Genomic DNA, 15,939 nt, shown 5'->3' with positions numbered 1-15,939 from the left:
TCACCTCTGACCCTACATACTCACCTCTGACCCTACATACTCACCTCTGATCCTACTCTGCGGCCCTGCATACTCACCTCTGATCCTAAGTACTCCTTGCCAGATACCAGCTCTGGAGCTGCGTAAGCTGGACTCCCACAGCAAGTATATAAATGGTTCTCCATACCACCCTGTACACATAACAAGCAAGTATACAAATTGGATATTAACATCATATACACAAAGAGAATATACAAAGCATATATTATCTTAGTATGGAGGTCAAAATACAAATCGTATAAGTGTATAATTTTTATTTTTGTGTGGAGAAAATTTCACAATTTCCTTTTTTGTTGCTTAATTATTAGCAGGAAAAAACAATTGCACAATAGTTTATTCTAAACAGTAATAAGCTAATTCGAATCTTTGATTATCATTGGTTCTGAAATATTCTCTCAAAATTGATGATAATTACTGTTCATAATATCCATCCGCTTTCTTCTCATTTGAGCATATGTAGCTATGAGTTATTTCAGTGCCTTCTAATATACAGAGCATTAAATTAACTCTTAGTTTTAACACAACCTCGGCCTAAATATGAATTCAAGATTAAAATATAAAATGATACCTTTGGCTTCGCACACAAACCAAAATCAATCAATTTCAGGTTTTGATCTTCATCCAAAAGTAAGTTTTCCTGAAAAGAAAATAATAATAAATAAATGCAAACTGTTGCTTATCTCCTTCTCACATTGTTCCTTATTAGTCATAACTGACGCCACCTAAAAACTGATATGTAATATATATATTGTTCTCTCAAACCTACACGTGTAATACTGGCTGGTCCAGGGCAATACACTCATGTCGCCTGAAACTGTATTGTATGGCTACACATGCAATAAAGCCGTGTTGACGACACAGCGTCAACACAATTACTATTTTCTCGGTGCAAAGTAGGCTGGATTTACTTTAAAAGATAAAAATATTCGGGTTTGTGTTGAAAATATCACGAAATTTTCATGAATGGAGAATTGACTTGCAGTAGCGTTTTTCTCGAAAATTTATTTCCAAATGGTAGGAAATCATAGTAGAGCGTGTTCGAGTATATTCGGTCCCCTTACAGAAATATCGTTTTCTCAGAATTTTCTGATCCCAATTAAGGAAACCGTGTGAACGCAGGATACCGATACGTTTATGTGTGTTTGTTTACAAAGAAACCGAAGGTCAAGGCCGCCTGTGTTGTTGGTGATTTCCGACTTTTATAACGTGATGCTGTCTGCCGATTTCGGCCCCCTTCTGGAGTTTTCGCCCATCAAGTCTGAAGTTTTCGGCCACCTTCAATATTTGGAAATATTTCAATTCCTAGTAAAAAAATTGATCTCATCAAATAATTTAGGCACGCTAAACGAAAATATTTTTTATTTGTAACTAATGCATTTTAAATATTTTCTGTCTCTTATTAGACTGATCGGACGTTAGAATATGCTTAGTCAATTTCACTGGTAATTGGCGCCAATTAATTAATCATTATAAGAGTGTGCATGCTTTTATGAACATAATACCAATACAGTATATATTGAATCGATGTTTAAAAGTTACCATGCCGATTCCTTTTTTTATGAAATATTTAATTAACTGCAGCTTCTGAATATTTGTTATTAAATTTTAAAAAAAAGCCAGAAAACAAACATTAATTAATTCAAACTCTGAAGTAATTATTAATAATCAAATACATTGAAGCCATATGTAAAATATTTCCAGGAGCAACAAAGAAATCAGATCTTATTTCAAAGGTAACACTGCCAATTAATATCATCAGCGATTAAACATCAACACCAATCTCTGCTTTGATATAAAATTTTATTTGATTTTATTCCTACCTTTCATATCAGTTGCTATATAAATTATGTATCGTTACTTTGCTAGTCATCGTAAGTGGTATTCTTCTGTATAAAGCTGGTGACACTGATTTTTAAAAATGCCCCTTTCGGGGACCCAAGCAGGTGTTATAGGTCACATGAGGTTATTGTAAATTCCCCAAACTTTCAGAACTCTATCAGAAGAAAATAAAACTCGGTGATGTCGCTGATTTAGGGTTTTACTATCAAAAATACAGGAAAACACCTATCAGGAGGCTGAAAACTCCAGACAATTAACAAAATTGTCAGTAAAATTTTGGCCCCATCGTCCCATTCGCAGCTGGAGTGTTGCCGCCTGGAAGCATTTTGATCCAGAGGCCTTCCATCGAGTATTGCCTAAAAACATTGATCTTTTTGCAATTTTCATTGATACGATAAATATATAACTTTATTGACAACTTCATCAAATATTGCATATTGCGTAATAATTGCTGACTATGACCAGGTAAAAAATAATTTCGTTTTTGTTTGTGGTAAATAACAGTTTAAATTCACTACCATTGGTCTGAAAAAATAATAACACGAGATGTCAGTAAATCATAACATATTTTATTGACGCCCGATATTCGGTCAAAAATATTATTTTTATATTAGGGGGCCGAAAATGGCAGACGGCCGAAAATACCCGAAGGCGCTCTAGTAAAATTCCAATAAAACGTTGAGGCATGAGAGAAAAATACTCTTTCATACGTGGATATGAAGGATAGGGATATTCTACCCTCGGGATCACAAAATGTTGCACAGCCCTCGGACCTCGGAAACCTCAGGTTTAACAACATTTTTTGACCCTCGGAGTAGAATATCCTTATCCTTCATATCCACATATGAAAAGAGTCTTATATTGATTATTCCTCATCATGCTAGAATAGAAAATAAAGGTAGTCCTGATACACCATGACCAACAATACATTTGAAAAATATTAGTGCCAATTGCAAGATGGTCTAGGTTGAATTGTAATGGTGTCACACCTAAAAGTCAATAGTACTACTGAGGGTTTTACATGGTTAAGGTTGCTGTAAAACTTTACATTAAAACATGTCTTTTTGTAACAAAAATAAATTCTATGAAGAAATGAAAATTATTTTCAAATAAATAGGGTTTTTTTCCCACACTGAGTTTGAACATCATTAGGTAATCAAGTTTATGCTTAATTAAATCAATGACCACCACTTACACAACAGTTTAATTGGTTTTTATTAGTTTAATGTCTTATTAACAGCCAGTGTCAGAAGGAAAGCTGGAATACCCGTAGAAAAACCACTGACCAGCGGTCAGTACCTGGCAACTTACACCAAATATGAAACATAAATTGTGAACTATTTATATATATTAATGCTTACTGGTTTCAGGTCCCTGTGAGCATAGCCTTGGCTGTGAATGTAACCAACAGCTGACACAATCTGACGGAAAAATATACGGGCCTCATCTTCTTCTAGACGGTCTTTAGACACAATGTAGTCGAAAAGTTCTCCTTCTGGGCAGTACTGCAACAGAAATTGGTGTACAAAAATACTGATACATTTATGAAAGTAGATTATCCCTAAATATAAACTATCAATGCATCAAGAGATTGGCTAATCAGTTGCAATAAGTCAAATGACCAACTAAACTCTTATACAATGTAGATGCACGGGTTTCATTATCTTTCAGAAGAGGCGGTACAATTGCAATTTCAGGGGGTACTTGGGTACTTTAATTTTCTATAACATCTGCATGCTATCTAATGTAATTTAGCCCAAATCAGGCAGTACACAGCCAGGTTCAACCGGCAAAAAGTACCGGGTACCCCCTGATATTGAAACCCCTGTAGATCTATACACTTGTATGTATCTAGTTTATATGCATTCTGGTATTGTTGTCATCCTCCAATGCCAACTAGAGTAACACTAGGAGGAAAATTAAGATGTTCTGCTTCAGTTTGATACATTAACACATTTAGCTCAGTAACCTAAACCAACTTTTTGTTTTTGTGACTTGGGTGATAACAAATTGGAAAAGTAGGCTAAAGTTTACCTCTTAACCGGATCGGATTAACCGAACCGTAACCGGATAACCGTACAATTTTGTAGCTGTTTAAGTAAGTAACATTTCAGTCGTACATCGATGCCATGAATTAGTCATACTTCGTCTGGATTCCATAACAATTGTTTATATCTTTCAGGAAACACTCATTTAACACAAAGAATTATTACTTTGAATTAGATTTATTTTGTTTGCTTTTAATAAAACCATGACGGTGAATGGAAATCGGTGTAAACACTTACAATGTCAAAGTAGGCCTACTTCCTGCACATGGTTTCTTTTGCACACGGCACTTGCGCACATCACGCTCACTGGAACGTTTGCATAGAAGCCAAGTGACACCTATAAGCGTTTTAGTGACGACCCAGTTTCCGATAACAACACTGTTGTCGTAACACTTTTAATTTGATTACAAAATTGTGCTTCTGAAAGCATGTATACTTTATACTATTGGTGAAGACGATTGTTAGTACAGGAATTTCATTACTTTGGGGAGTATTTTTGCCGTACGAAATGTATATGGCGGTTATCGGATAGCTTAAATGCTAACCGGATACAAGCTGGAACCGAACCGTGAACCGGTTATCCGGTTACCCGTTCTAGCACTAGGGTGATAACAAATTGGAAAAGTAGGCTAAAGTTTACCTCTAAGACCATGAAGAACTTTGTGTCTGTTTCGATGACTTGAAAGAGTTTACATATGTGTTGGTGACACAGGACTTTCATTGCTTCGATCTCCGTTTTCACGCGGGGCAAGTCTTCCTGCAAATAATATATCAACTTTCAGCTATTACATGTATGTGCAATGTATTATCTCATGGGTTCTTATGGTGGGAATTGATTTTTATCTTCCTCAAACAAGTTTTAGTAATCTCTCATTTGGTAAGATTGTAATTGTAAACCTGTACTAAATATTAAACTAAATAACCAACATAGGATATATATTAGTCAAGGTTCATTTAATATGATACTGATACTGCAGGATCACAGATAGCTTGACTGATTTATTGTAGTACGATCAGAATTTATATCAAACTGCATAATTATCAATTGCAATGATTTTAACATTTTTTCAACAGATATTAAAAATGATGTTAACTTCAGGTTGTATAGATCTATACTGAAAAAAAAGTTTGAGTTGTAAGTAACGTACCTGTTATCTACCTTGTACATAGATAGTGTTGATGTATTTACTAATAATGGTGATGGCAGTTTGTTTAGTAAACTTTTAATGCATCATAACGCCAAATTCTATAAGAATACTTACACCAAGGGACTTTTTGTCCATGATCTTGATGGCCACTTTTTCTCCTGTCAGAGCATGATAGGCTAGTTTCACTTTGGCAAATCCGCCTATTCCACCAACCCAATATTAAGAGGAAAACAATATAGCCCTTTTATAATTAGACATTATACACATTTAAAGAAAAGATGTGTCAAATGAAGGCATATCGCTTTTTACTTTGAGTGCTTTGATTCATAAACAGTTTGTAAAATGTTTCATATGTAAAATGATTGAGCTGCAAATAATCAAAATTTCAAATGTTATTACTTTATAAAACAATTAAAGATGCTCCACCACTGACACAGCATAAACATTATATATTCATCATTTGAATAATAATTTGTGTTTTAATTGTGTATATATATTTCTTATATCAATGCATTTTTCAAAAAAACAATTTTAGCTTTTGGTGCATGTACATTCAGTACTTCATTTTATAGGACATATATAGTGCCACATTTTTTTCCGGGATGCAATTAATTATTTTCAAAATTTTATCTTAAAGAAAAATTGGATGCTCAAACTTTTCAATGGTGATAATGGTGTAAATTAACTTTTGTAACTGATTCTTCTGCTCCTATTTTTGATACAGAAAAATACCATTTGTCAGCGGTGGAGCATCTTTAAACATAATGGCAGAGCTATATCATGTATTAAAGTCCCAATAAACGTATCTGTCTCTGATTTAGAAGAGTGTTGAAAAAAAATCCTGTTGTAAATCATTCACTTATTATTTTCAACAGCCCATGCCTTTTCAATTGGGAAAATAACTCGGAATTTGGAAGAAATTGGGAAAAATTTCAGGGGTGTAAAAATTTTTCAAAACTACTTGGCCCCAGGCAAGTAGGGCCCAACTATTACCTTGCAATTGCCCAAAATTGAATTCCATTGCCCCCAAAAAATACCATATTTTTTTCGCAGTTCTGTACTTACTAGAAAATTGAAAATCAAAAACTTGAGAATTATCTAATAAAAATTTCTAATGCTATTTCACAGGATATTTTACTTCTATAATTAGAAGAAAAATAAAACAATTAATTTTCAGCACTTTTTGCATTTTTAAAACGTTTTTTTTCGTTTCACTTTTACATTTTTTCTAAATTCCTGAATTCCGGAAACCGGATTCCGGCTCCATTATTAGATCCCAAGTGCTACTTCCTACCTTGAACAGAGATCGTTTTACACAGAAAAACTCCTTGGTTATGTCGAAAAAATTATAATTATACGACTAAAAATGTAAGTTAACCTTAGAAACATTGTAATATAACTTAAAAGCAGTTAACTATTGTTTTTATCAGCTTGAAAGTCTGTAAAACGTCTCTGAACTGAAGGTGCACCTTGCGACCTAGTTTATGCTCATTTCGATTTTGTTTTCATTTTGTGAAATAAAAATTGTTTCTAATCCCAAATTATTTGTTTAAGTAATGAAGACTATATTTCCACATTTTAGGAATGAAAATCTATTACAAATTATTAACACAAAAGTCACTGAATTTGATCAGTTTTTATTGGGAAATTTGATTTCAAAATTGGGAAAATAAGGCATTTTTTGGCTAGGGGAAACAGCCGAAGTTCGGCTGTAGATTCGACCAAAAAAAACCACTGTTGTAAATCATGCAGAGACAGGACTAAATAGAAGTGCAGATAAGCGATAATATTCAGAAATTTTTGATAAAAATCAAATGAATATTGAACATCGGTAGGTGGGTTCCATTTAGTCAAACCAACCGAAGTTAACAGACATTGTAACGTCGTTGTCGAGAACGTCAAGTGACTACCGTAACTACATAACGTCTCAAGTGTTTTTCCTGGGTATTTTGGGAAATTGCCACCTGGTGAAAATTGGGAAATTTTGTGTGATAAAAGTAAAATTTTAACGGGGTTAATGGAAATTTTGGAAAAGGTAGAAATTAACAATTATCCTTCTCTAAGAATCAAGTGTAAGAATGTATACTAAAATACGACGTTCAGACATAGGATTTCCGGATTTTTTTGTGTTTCGTAACACAAAATAGGCGTCAACTCACTGATTTGGGAAATTTAGACATAGATTTAGGGAAAAATAACAAGAAAAATACAATTGGGAATGGGGCCTTATTTCGGCCCCAAATATATAGGCAGGAAAAACACTGCGTCTGTCCGAACTCATCCGAGAACAGGTCATGAACTTTCCAACTTCTGTTCGGCAATAATCGAAACTTCTATGGCGACCAGTTTAAAATGAATGCTTTTTTACAAGTATCGTTTTTTCAACAACTGCTGCACAAAAGCTAATAAGAAATCATTATAAATATTATTTGATATAACTTAATTTTAACTACATCTACAAATATGAACAATATCAAGGTTGAATCTAATTTGACTTTTTGTTGATAGTTACGTATAGTGGCTTTAAGTTATCGCATTAGACAATGGTTCCAACAGTATGTTTGTACATGCCAGTGCTCACTGTTCTATCAGAAGAATGAATGTATGTACCAGATTGTACAACATATATTTTGCATTGATCTTTTTTATTATACATAGGTGATTTACCTGAGCCAATGGTTTCTCTGAGGTGATATAAACCTCGCAGCTCAGAATATGAAGACGTCATGATGGAACTGACAGGCTTGGTCCTTAATCTGTCTTAATTGTCTGTCAACAAAAAAGTACTAAAATTATACATATCACTATATCCCGATTTGCATTGAAACACATAAAAAAAAATCAACCAGACCAAATCTTCAGAAGTGACACAAACATCCATCCAACATTTAAAGTACCATCTCCTTTATCATCTCTGCATTCTCACTAGGATAATCACTTGAAAGTTATGCCGATAAATTGATTGTAGAGTGAGGATTAGATACGAACCCCCTCCATTTGTTTATAATCAGTCTACAAAATGCTTGAATTTTTGTGTTTGACTTTCACCGCGTCATCATCTCTTTCAAACTGACGTAGGGGAATTTGAAGCAACTTGTATTTGAAAAATGCATTTCATTTAATTTGAAGAATTAAAACGATTTAAGCTAATTTTACACAAAAAAATAACAAGTAATATATACTTTTAAAGTAATGAAATGGTATATTTAGTTGAAGAGAATCAATGTGTTAAAATTTTTAAGAGAGGGCAAGAGCCGCCATATTGCACCATAATACAATTTACTAAATATATAACCCCCTATAAAGTAAAGTGTAAGGGGGTCACTATGTGACGGCTTTCTGCCAATATTATTTGGGTACATTTCTGTCCAAGGTACGATAAAATTTGATAGCATTATGGATTAAAACACTGTCATTACTGTAAATTGAGCAAATTGTCTAAATTGGTAAGAATAATTTTACTTAACAAAAAATTCAATTAGTCACTAAAGAAATTGAATATTAATTAAATAACAGATAGTCATCTGTATATTGTTTAATTTAGTTATTGTTTTAGCTGTTTTGAACAGACAGGTATGCTTACATTATACTACTCCAACAATATGTTAGAGGTATAGCACGACAAGACACTTTTGAAACATTACGTCGTGTAGAAAGTCAGCAAAGTAAAGTCCGATGAAAAAGCTGCTAACCAGTGGGAGTAACATTATGTATACATACATTAACAAATATATGGATTTAAATTGGATCAACAAACCACAATTTAAATTCAAGTATTCGTACCTCAATACATTACTAGTATATAGTGTGAATAAATCATTATTGAGTCTCGATCGCACACCCGATGCAGACGAATCAATATTGACCGGATAACACTTGAAGTGAGATACAATATCTTGAAATCTATCATCGATAAACAGGTAAATATGCCTAGGGGCAGATTATCAGCACAGATTTCCCGCCCACCACAATTCGACAATCAACGTGGACCTACCCTAAAGAGCCCTGCTAGATAGAGCTGGATACAATGTTCACAGCATTACCATAGTACAAAAATGCTATCTTTATAACGAAAATTATCTACATAGCGCTAAAATATTGTGACTGAAGCCTTTGGTGAAGGCAAACCAACACACTAAATTAAGAGATTTTCAAATCCGAAACCCACGTTTACTGTACATTTGGTGGGCATTCTTCCAGTGTTGAAAACCAACCTTGCATGGAGATTCGGTCTTACTTTGGATGTTAAGACGTTAAATATGCACCAGGACATGAATGTTACTGGCACAATCTCCTTATTGACATAATATAACGGGATATATTATGATCTTGTTAACCGGAAGTCTTCATTCGAGCACCTGTATATTTGTTTGAAACTCGCACACTTTCCACAATGAACCAATCAAAATCGTTCTTTTGCTGTGAGATAGAGTTATCGTTCCTCGTTCTATTTTCTCGCCCGCTCAGCGAGCCCCTGCTACTGTACCCGCATGGTATTTGATGGATATTAATGTTGCTTTAATAATGATATCATTAAATTTTGAAACATGCAATTCTCATAATAATTTTGGAAGCTAAAGATAAAAAAATATTACTTCAAAAGACTGTTGGGTATTTTTGCTGACTTTTTAACCTTTATTTCATAAGATGGTTAAGCTAACAGTGCTTGATGAGTTTTGCTGATAAGCTTGAATATAGATCTACGTGTAAGATTTCAGAAAATATATGTTTGTAGGACGGTTTGTGATTTGCTGTTATGCTATATGTTAGATGGTATTAACGTACGTGTAACTTTACTGAAATGCTTTCGAAATTTTTGGGATAATTTTCAAGGTTACAAAGTAGAGTCTACTATCTAGTCCGCTAAACTTAAAAAAAAATTTATATAATTAGACAAAAAAGGGCCTGATAATAAAGGCAGGTTTAGCGAACTAAAAAAGTACATCATCACTTTCATTTTCGATCATGCAATATTCTATAAATTTTGTAAATGAAATGTAAAATTAGCCCAGCCTGATTTATTAAATGTGTTAATTGCTGCTATATTTGATTTCCTTCTTCTTAATGTAGACTAAATATGTGTACACTTTGTATATGTATTAATTAACAATTTAAGACGATATTGAATGAATCCATTGATATTATATATATATGTACAGAAGGAGTCGTATATTAATCTAGATCTCTGATCATTACCGTAGACAAAATGGAGCAAAAACATGACAAGTTTCTTCCCTTCACTGACTTCAAAGATACAGTACAGCAGTTACACAGGGAAAAACAACTTAGGTTTCGACTTAAATCTGCATTTTGTTTCGAGAAATCGGATTGCATGTGCAGTATAGTAATGAATTACATGTACATGTCACATAGGCGTAATTAATGGTGTTTGTATTACGGTGGTGGCGCTTAAATATCATATAAATAGATATAAATAAAACTTTGTTGTTCATGTACAAATTGGTACATTTGTATCTGTCTTTCAATATCACAATAGCCGCAGTATATAGCTTAGTGTACACGTGAAGAAATTAAAATATACTATACTGCTCCGATTTAGGCCATTATAGTCCAAATAAATGATTGCATCTATAAAAACGGTTATGACATAGCATATTATGGCACCTTTGACGTTCGCATCTCATAAAAGATATTTTCCTTAAAAAGAAGAACGCCTTGTGTAATTTCTGCCAAGTCATAAGAAGATCAACTCCCCCTGTAAGTAGGCATACTCATAAGATATATACATTAGTTTATGAAACTTTCAATACGCCACGATAAATAAAAGTTTCGAATAATCGATAAATTATGCTTGATAATAAAAATATAGATAAATGCATTGGTTTTTTTGTGTGTATTTCCTGCATCCAATCAGAAGTTAACGATATAGTGGTGACGTGACTTCAATACTGTTAAACAAACACACGTACTACTAAAGTCATACATTAGACCTAGATAGATCCATGCTATTATTGAAACTTGAAGAGACCTCGGATTTAATAAGTGTATCCAATTAATCAAGTCAGTTAAAATTATATTAAAAAATGTAACACGCACAAAATAACAAATGCATACAAAATATGTTTCCAAATTTACTAGTTTGTTTTTTAGGAGTGCAAAAATTGAATGTTGAAACTACATTTTTAAAGGAAATTCTCAGGGTGGTGATACGGACCTAGCCTATATAGTGCGAGGTAACTGTGAGTAGTTGGGATTACATTCTTACCCCTACTGACAATTCGCCTACCACTTTGTTTTTGTGTGGAATGGAATTCAAATATTTAATTTCTAATCGACGAGATACAGAATTAAAAGTAACATTTTATTGATGATTTATTTACATATTTTTATAGATTTACATCAGGTCCCTTTCTTATCCTTTCCTGAAACCATTGATACTACTTTCAAGTAAACACTTCCTTTCTCGTTTTTAACAATAGAAGACAAAATGTTAAATTGCAATCATGTATCGCACATGTTAAAAAATGGGGACTTTCTTTGTCCAGAATGAAACTCTATCGGCAAATATGTGTTCGTTGACAGCTGTTGTATTATCTAAGTTAAGGTACATCCGATTGATACTGTCATAATATGGCCAAATGACTGCGCCAGGGTCAGCCGACGGTTTTCTGAAAATATAAATTACAGATTGTTGTATTTAGATGACTTGTTGATATTACTCAATATAACAAAAATATTAAATTTTGATATGTTATGGTTAGTGTGGTAGTTATTGCAAAATTGATTTAAATTAGCCTTGTTCATAAGTTATGCTGTAAACTATTTCATTTGCTCTTAAAGATTCATACCGCTGACAAATGGTGTTTTTTCACTATCTTTTTAGTAATTTTCTCGGTTACTCGTGTTCTAATTTTAAAAAACATATGTTTCACAAAAAAATCCGTGGCACTATTATATGAACGAAGTTGGGCTAGACTAAATTATTTTATATTATTTTCTGTGTTAATTAGAATACACAAGATTAAACACCAGTTATGTTCAAATTTTTATGAGCATTCTCGTGTTCAAAAATCTGTTTCACAATTATTGAACGATTTGGGCTAGACTTTAAAGTTGATTTGACGGTGGTTATATATACGGTAGTATCATACTGAATGCAATATGTTCATATATACTGTAAACTTATACATTTCTAATTGTGTCATACAAACATACAGTGTAGTAAACTTTTGTCACATGATTATTGTTTTCACAAATGTCGGCATTTAATAATATTACTTTGATAATTGAGCATTTTAGAAATTAACGGAAATTGATTTAAAAAATCAAAATGCAGATAAACCAGGGGCATTATTCAGAGAATTTCTAAAGTCTAGAATGGGGATCTTCAATTTGATTTATGTGTAGTTCTTTATATGATAGGTATAATGGATTTAATGGATTTTACCAAGCGTCTTCGTGCTCTGTGGCGGTAAGGCAGTTAATGTAAATCTTACCCATATTTTGCGAAATTTGCCCAATATTGTTGCATATGTGCTGATAAGGATAAATCTCCTTCAGAGACGTGGATCCGCTGCGCCAGTTGCTGAAGACCAAAGAGAAATATATTTTCTGAAGCGTGTGGTGCTCCCTCGAACCAATGTGGATAAGGACCGTTCCCCTTCATTGATGGATTACGTCGGTTGAAGATGTACTGGAAAGTGTTAGTTTTGTTATTTCTATTAGAGTGTACATCAAGAGCTATTACAGATGGCACAACGAAGAACGCGTCTCCAAATAGATCAGCCATTTTATTTCCTTCCTCCTCGAGATTGTCGTCTTTATATTTGTCGCATATTTCAGTCTGAATTGTTTTATTTTTGACAATGCTTTTAAAGAAGGCGCTAACGGCAGCTGGAGCCAAAACATCACATACAATTTCATTAGGAACGCCATTTTCCTGGTCGAAATGGAAAATTTGCGAGAAATTATGAAGATATTTTTGTATCAGAATGGACCCTTCTCTGTTGACGTTTCCCGCCATGAAGTCAAGTGAACGGAAGAATTCGTATGATTCTGATGACGTGTTCTTCAACAGAGCCGAGGGAACATCTGGTAGCAAATCTTTGTCAACAACAGGAGAAATCATTGGTCCAAACGTAAATGGTGTTACGGTGACTGGGGTTGAAGCTTTGATTTGAACTTTGAGCAATTCTTCAGTTGATTTGCCTTTTATACATGCTAGAAATGTTGGCGAATATCCTGGAACAAAGCGACATCCTACCCGATTCCCAAATGAGCCTGTAAATATCAAAGGTTGATGCACGATGCTCACAAACGACGGCGATGCACCACTTTGCGCAATAGCTCTGTGGAATAAACCTTTGTTTAGGAATAATTGATTGAAGCCCAACGCTAAACCCACCGGCAGATTCACCGAATATTGTTATTGATTCAGGATTGCCTGCGAACGCCTTTATATTAGCGTTTATCCACTTCAGTGCTAATTGCTGGTCCCGGAGGCCATTATTACCGGGTAATATAGAGTCGCTAGTACTGAGAAAGCCGAACACACCCAAACGGTAGTTTATAGTAACAACCAGCACGTCACCACGTAAAGCAAGATATGAGCCATCAAACATAGCGGAACCCCCTTTAATGTATCCTCCGCCATGGATCCAAACCATGACTGTCTTGCTACTTGTAAAATTGGCTGGGGCGTACACATTCAGTGAGAGACAATCTTCGGAAATGCTAAGATTTTTACTGCTTGGAACATCTTGAACACATGCCGGACCGAAAGTTGTTGCATCACGGATTCCGGTCCAAGAACCGTATTTCACCGGCTTTGAGAACCGAAGTTCGCCGACTGGCGGCTTTGCGTATGGGATATTTCTGAATTGATATATGATTGAGCCATTTATTGACGTCACAAGACCCTGAAGTTGTCCGGAGGGGGTATTGATGACTTTCGTGCTTTGTCCAGTATTTCCAGTCACGAGCAGTGTAAACACTACGGCTAGGTATATGACAACTTTCCACATCATAATCTGAAAACAACAAAAAGAAGTTTCTGTTACTTATGTTTTCCATGCCTATGATCATAACTTTAGGGATTTGGGGTAGGAAGAGGAGGTGGTTGATTACATGTTGCATTTACACAACACTATGCATGACTTTTTCACATAGTTCCATAATAATGATTGTTATCTGCTTAAGTGACCACCTCTGTGTAAGGACCACCTGCTTAATAATACCACTTTTCTAGGGTCTCCGTCTGTCCATTTGGTGGTCTTCATGAGTTTCATAGTATTCGAAAATTCTAGTTCATTTAACTGATGACAATAATCATATAGATATAACATCGGTATACTTAGTATGCCTTAGGAGCAGAATTCTAGTGGAGAAGAACATTTGCATCTCTTGTTGCATTAGATATGCCTACGCGGGCAATAGGCAGTGAAGATCGTTCGTCTTCCATGAAAAACGTGCAAATTGGAAACCCAAAGCTGTGATCGTAATATGATAGCTTCTTTAAAATGATTTTGGCACTGCAACGCGTACAATTAGAATTCCTTCAGTTGAGTAAGGTTGTGGTTAGATATTTCCTGGGATTTCAGAGTTTAAGCGGTTAACCCGATGTCAACATAATGCCAAGCATTTTGGATGTCTTTGATGGATTCGTAAATACCGGTACTTACGTATACGGTATATCATTAAACAAAGACACACATACCATGGTATCTTTATAGAAATGGTGTCACATCCATAAACATACCTAAAAGTCGTCCAAAAACACACATCAACCAACTTACAAATATATTACAATTACATGGAAGCAGCGAACACATATATTACGATACCAGTGAGTAGTCTTTGAAACACACACATACACACCAAACAAACACCACAGGATCATACCACTGTTCAAAGCACAGCTTAGCGGTATAGAAGACAATTCAGTACAACAAAAGTTTCATTTTATTTATTCAAAGTCGTAAAGATTTCAAGACAATATTATACAAAATTGGTTTTCAAAGCTATACATGACAACGAATGGACTTATAACAACAGCACCGAATACTAAGAGCAAATGTAAACAATACCACGTACATATATATATATATATAGCTAATAGCACAACAGGTGGTGCGGACGGTGAGCTGAAAATGATCACGAATATGTATACAAACTCTGTGTTAGAGCAAGTAAGGTTAAAGCTGCTCGCTAATATATAGCAAATGGTCGAACGAAATGGCCGCTTACACTGAACTAGGATTTGGGCTTTGTAACAATAATACATAGTGTTTATTTATTATAAATGTATAGATATTCGAAGGATTATAAGTATGTAAATTGAAATTGTCACTAAATATCGGATTTCCCGTTTAGAGAATGTTTTCATAAAAGGTAGCAGATATTGTGGAATGCTCAGAGAGCAACCTAGATTCACTGCGCTGCTCTGACATAACCACAGTTCACGTTAAACATCAGTCCACCATTTGAATACCGAACATTAGATGATTTGTTTGATTCCACATTCGTCACCATTGTTTAAAATGATCAAAGAAGGAGTGACTATACTTCTTACCTAGTAAATATATCCAGTGTCCATGTTACGTGGTTCTTATCTGTTCTACTTCATGTCTACACCAGAACAATACACATACGGCCCTCAACTGTCGCATTGTGGATTAATATCACCGTCGATGTGGGAAAATGTCTCGTTGTATACTTAGAGCAAACAATCTATACTTAACAGAATTGCGACGAAAACTCGTATAACAAATGAAAATAAATGGATGACTCATAAAATTTCCACTTTGTTTAAGCACCAAAGCCTTCATTCGTCTACCACGACTAATCCTGTCTGCATCTAAGAAAATAAATATCTGAGCCCAATCTGGACGGTGTGTTATTAAAAA

The 15,939-nt window shown here is 34.4% G+C and overlaps 1 protein-coding gene and 1 pseudogene across 3 annotated transcripts in view; both read right to left on the bottom strand.

The window, feature by feature from the left end:
• LOC138322829 (maternal embryonic leucine zipper kinase-like) overlaps positions 1-9,763 on the bottom strand; it is a 47,548-nt gene extending 37,785 nt beyond the window's left edge. The window contains exons 1-7 of one of the 3 annotated variants that reach the window (XM_069266959.1): positions 9,312-9,763; positions 7,742-7,843; positions 5,189-5,274; positions 4,567-4,683; positions 3,240-3,383; positions 608-676; positions 78-170 (exon numbers count right to left, since the gene is read on the bottom strand). In XM_069266959.1, the coding sequence (XP_069123060.1) occupies positions 78-170; positions 608-676; positions 3,240-3,383; positions 4,567-4,683; positions 5,189-5,274; positions 7,742-7,802 (570 nt within the window). In that variant the 5' untranslated portion in view covers positions 7,803-7,843; positions 9,312-9,763. Of the gene's footprint in view, positions 1-77; positions 171-607; positions 677-3,239; positions 3,384-4,566; positions 4,684-5,188; positions 5,275-7,741; positions 7,844-9,288 lie in introns of all 3 variants that reach the window. The other 2 variants (XM_069266958.1, XM_069266960.1) reach the window with 2 other exon arrangements.
• A 1,619-nt stretch (positions 9,764-11,382) lies between these two features.
• LOC138322832 (neuroligin-4, Y-linked-like) lies at positions 11,383-15,694 on the bottom strand (annotated as a pseudogene).
• Between the last annotated feature and the right edge of the window lie 245 nt (positions 15,695-15,939).

Source organism: Argopecten irradians, chromosome 5 (assembly GCF_041381155.1).
Source record: "Argopecten irradians isolate NY chromosome 5, Ai_NY, whole genome shotgun sequence".
In the NCBI taxonomy this organism is placed as follows: Eukaryota; Metazoa; Mollusca; class Bivalvia; order Pectinida; family Pectinidae; genus Argopecten; species Argopecten irradians.
Note: the sequence above shows the minus strand (reverse complement) of the source record. Positions and strands in the feature narration are given on the sequence as shown.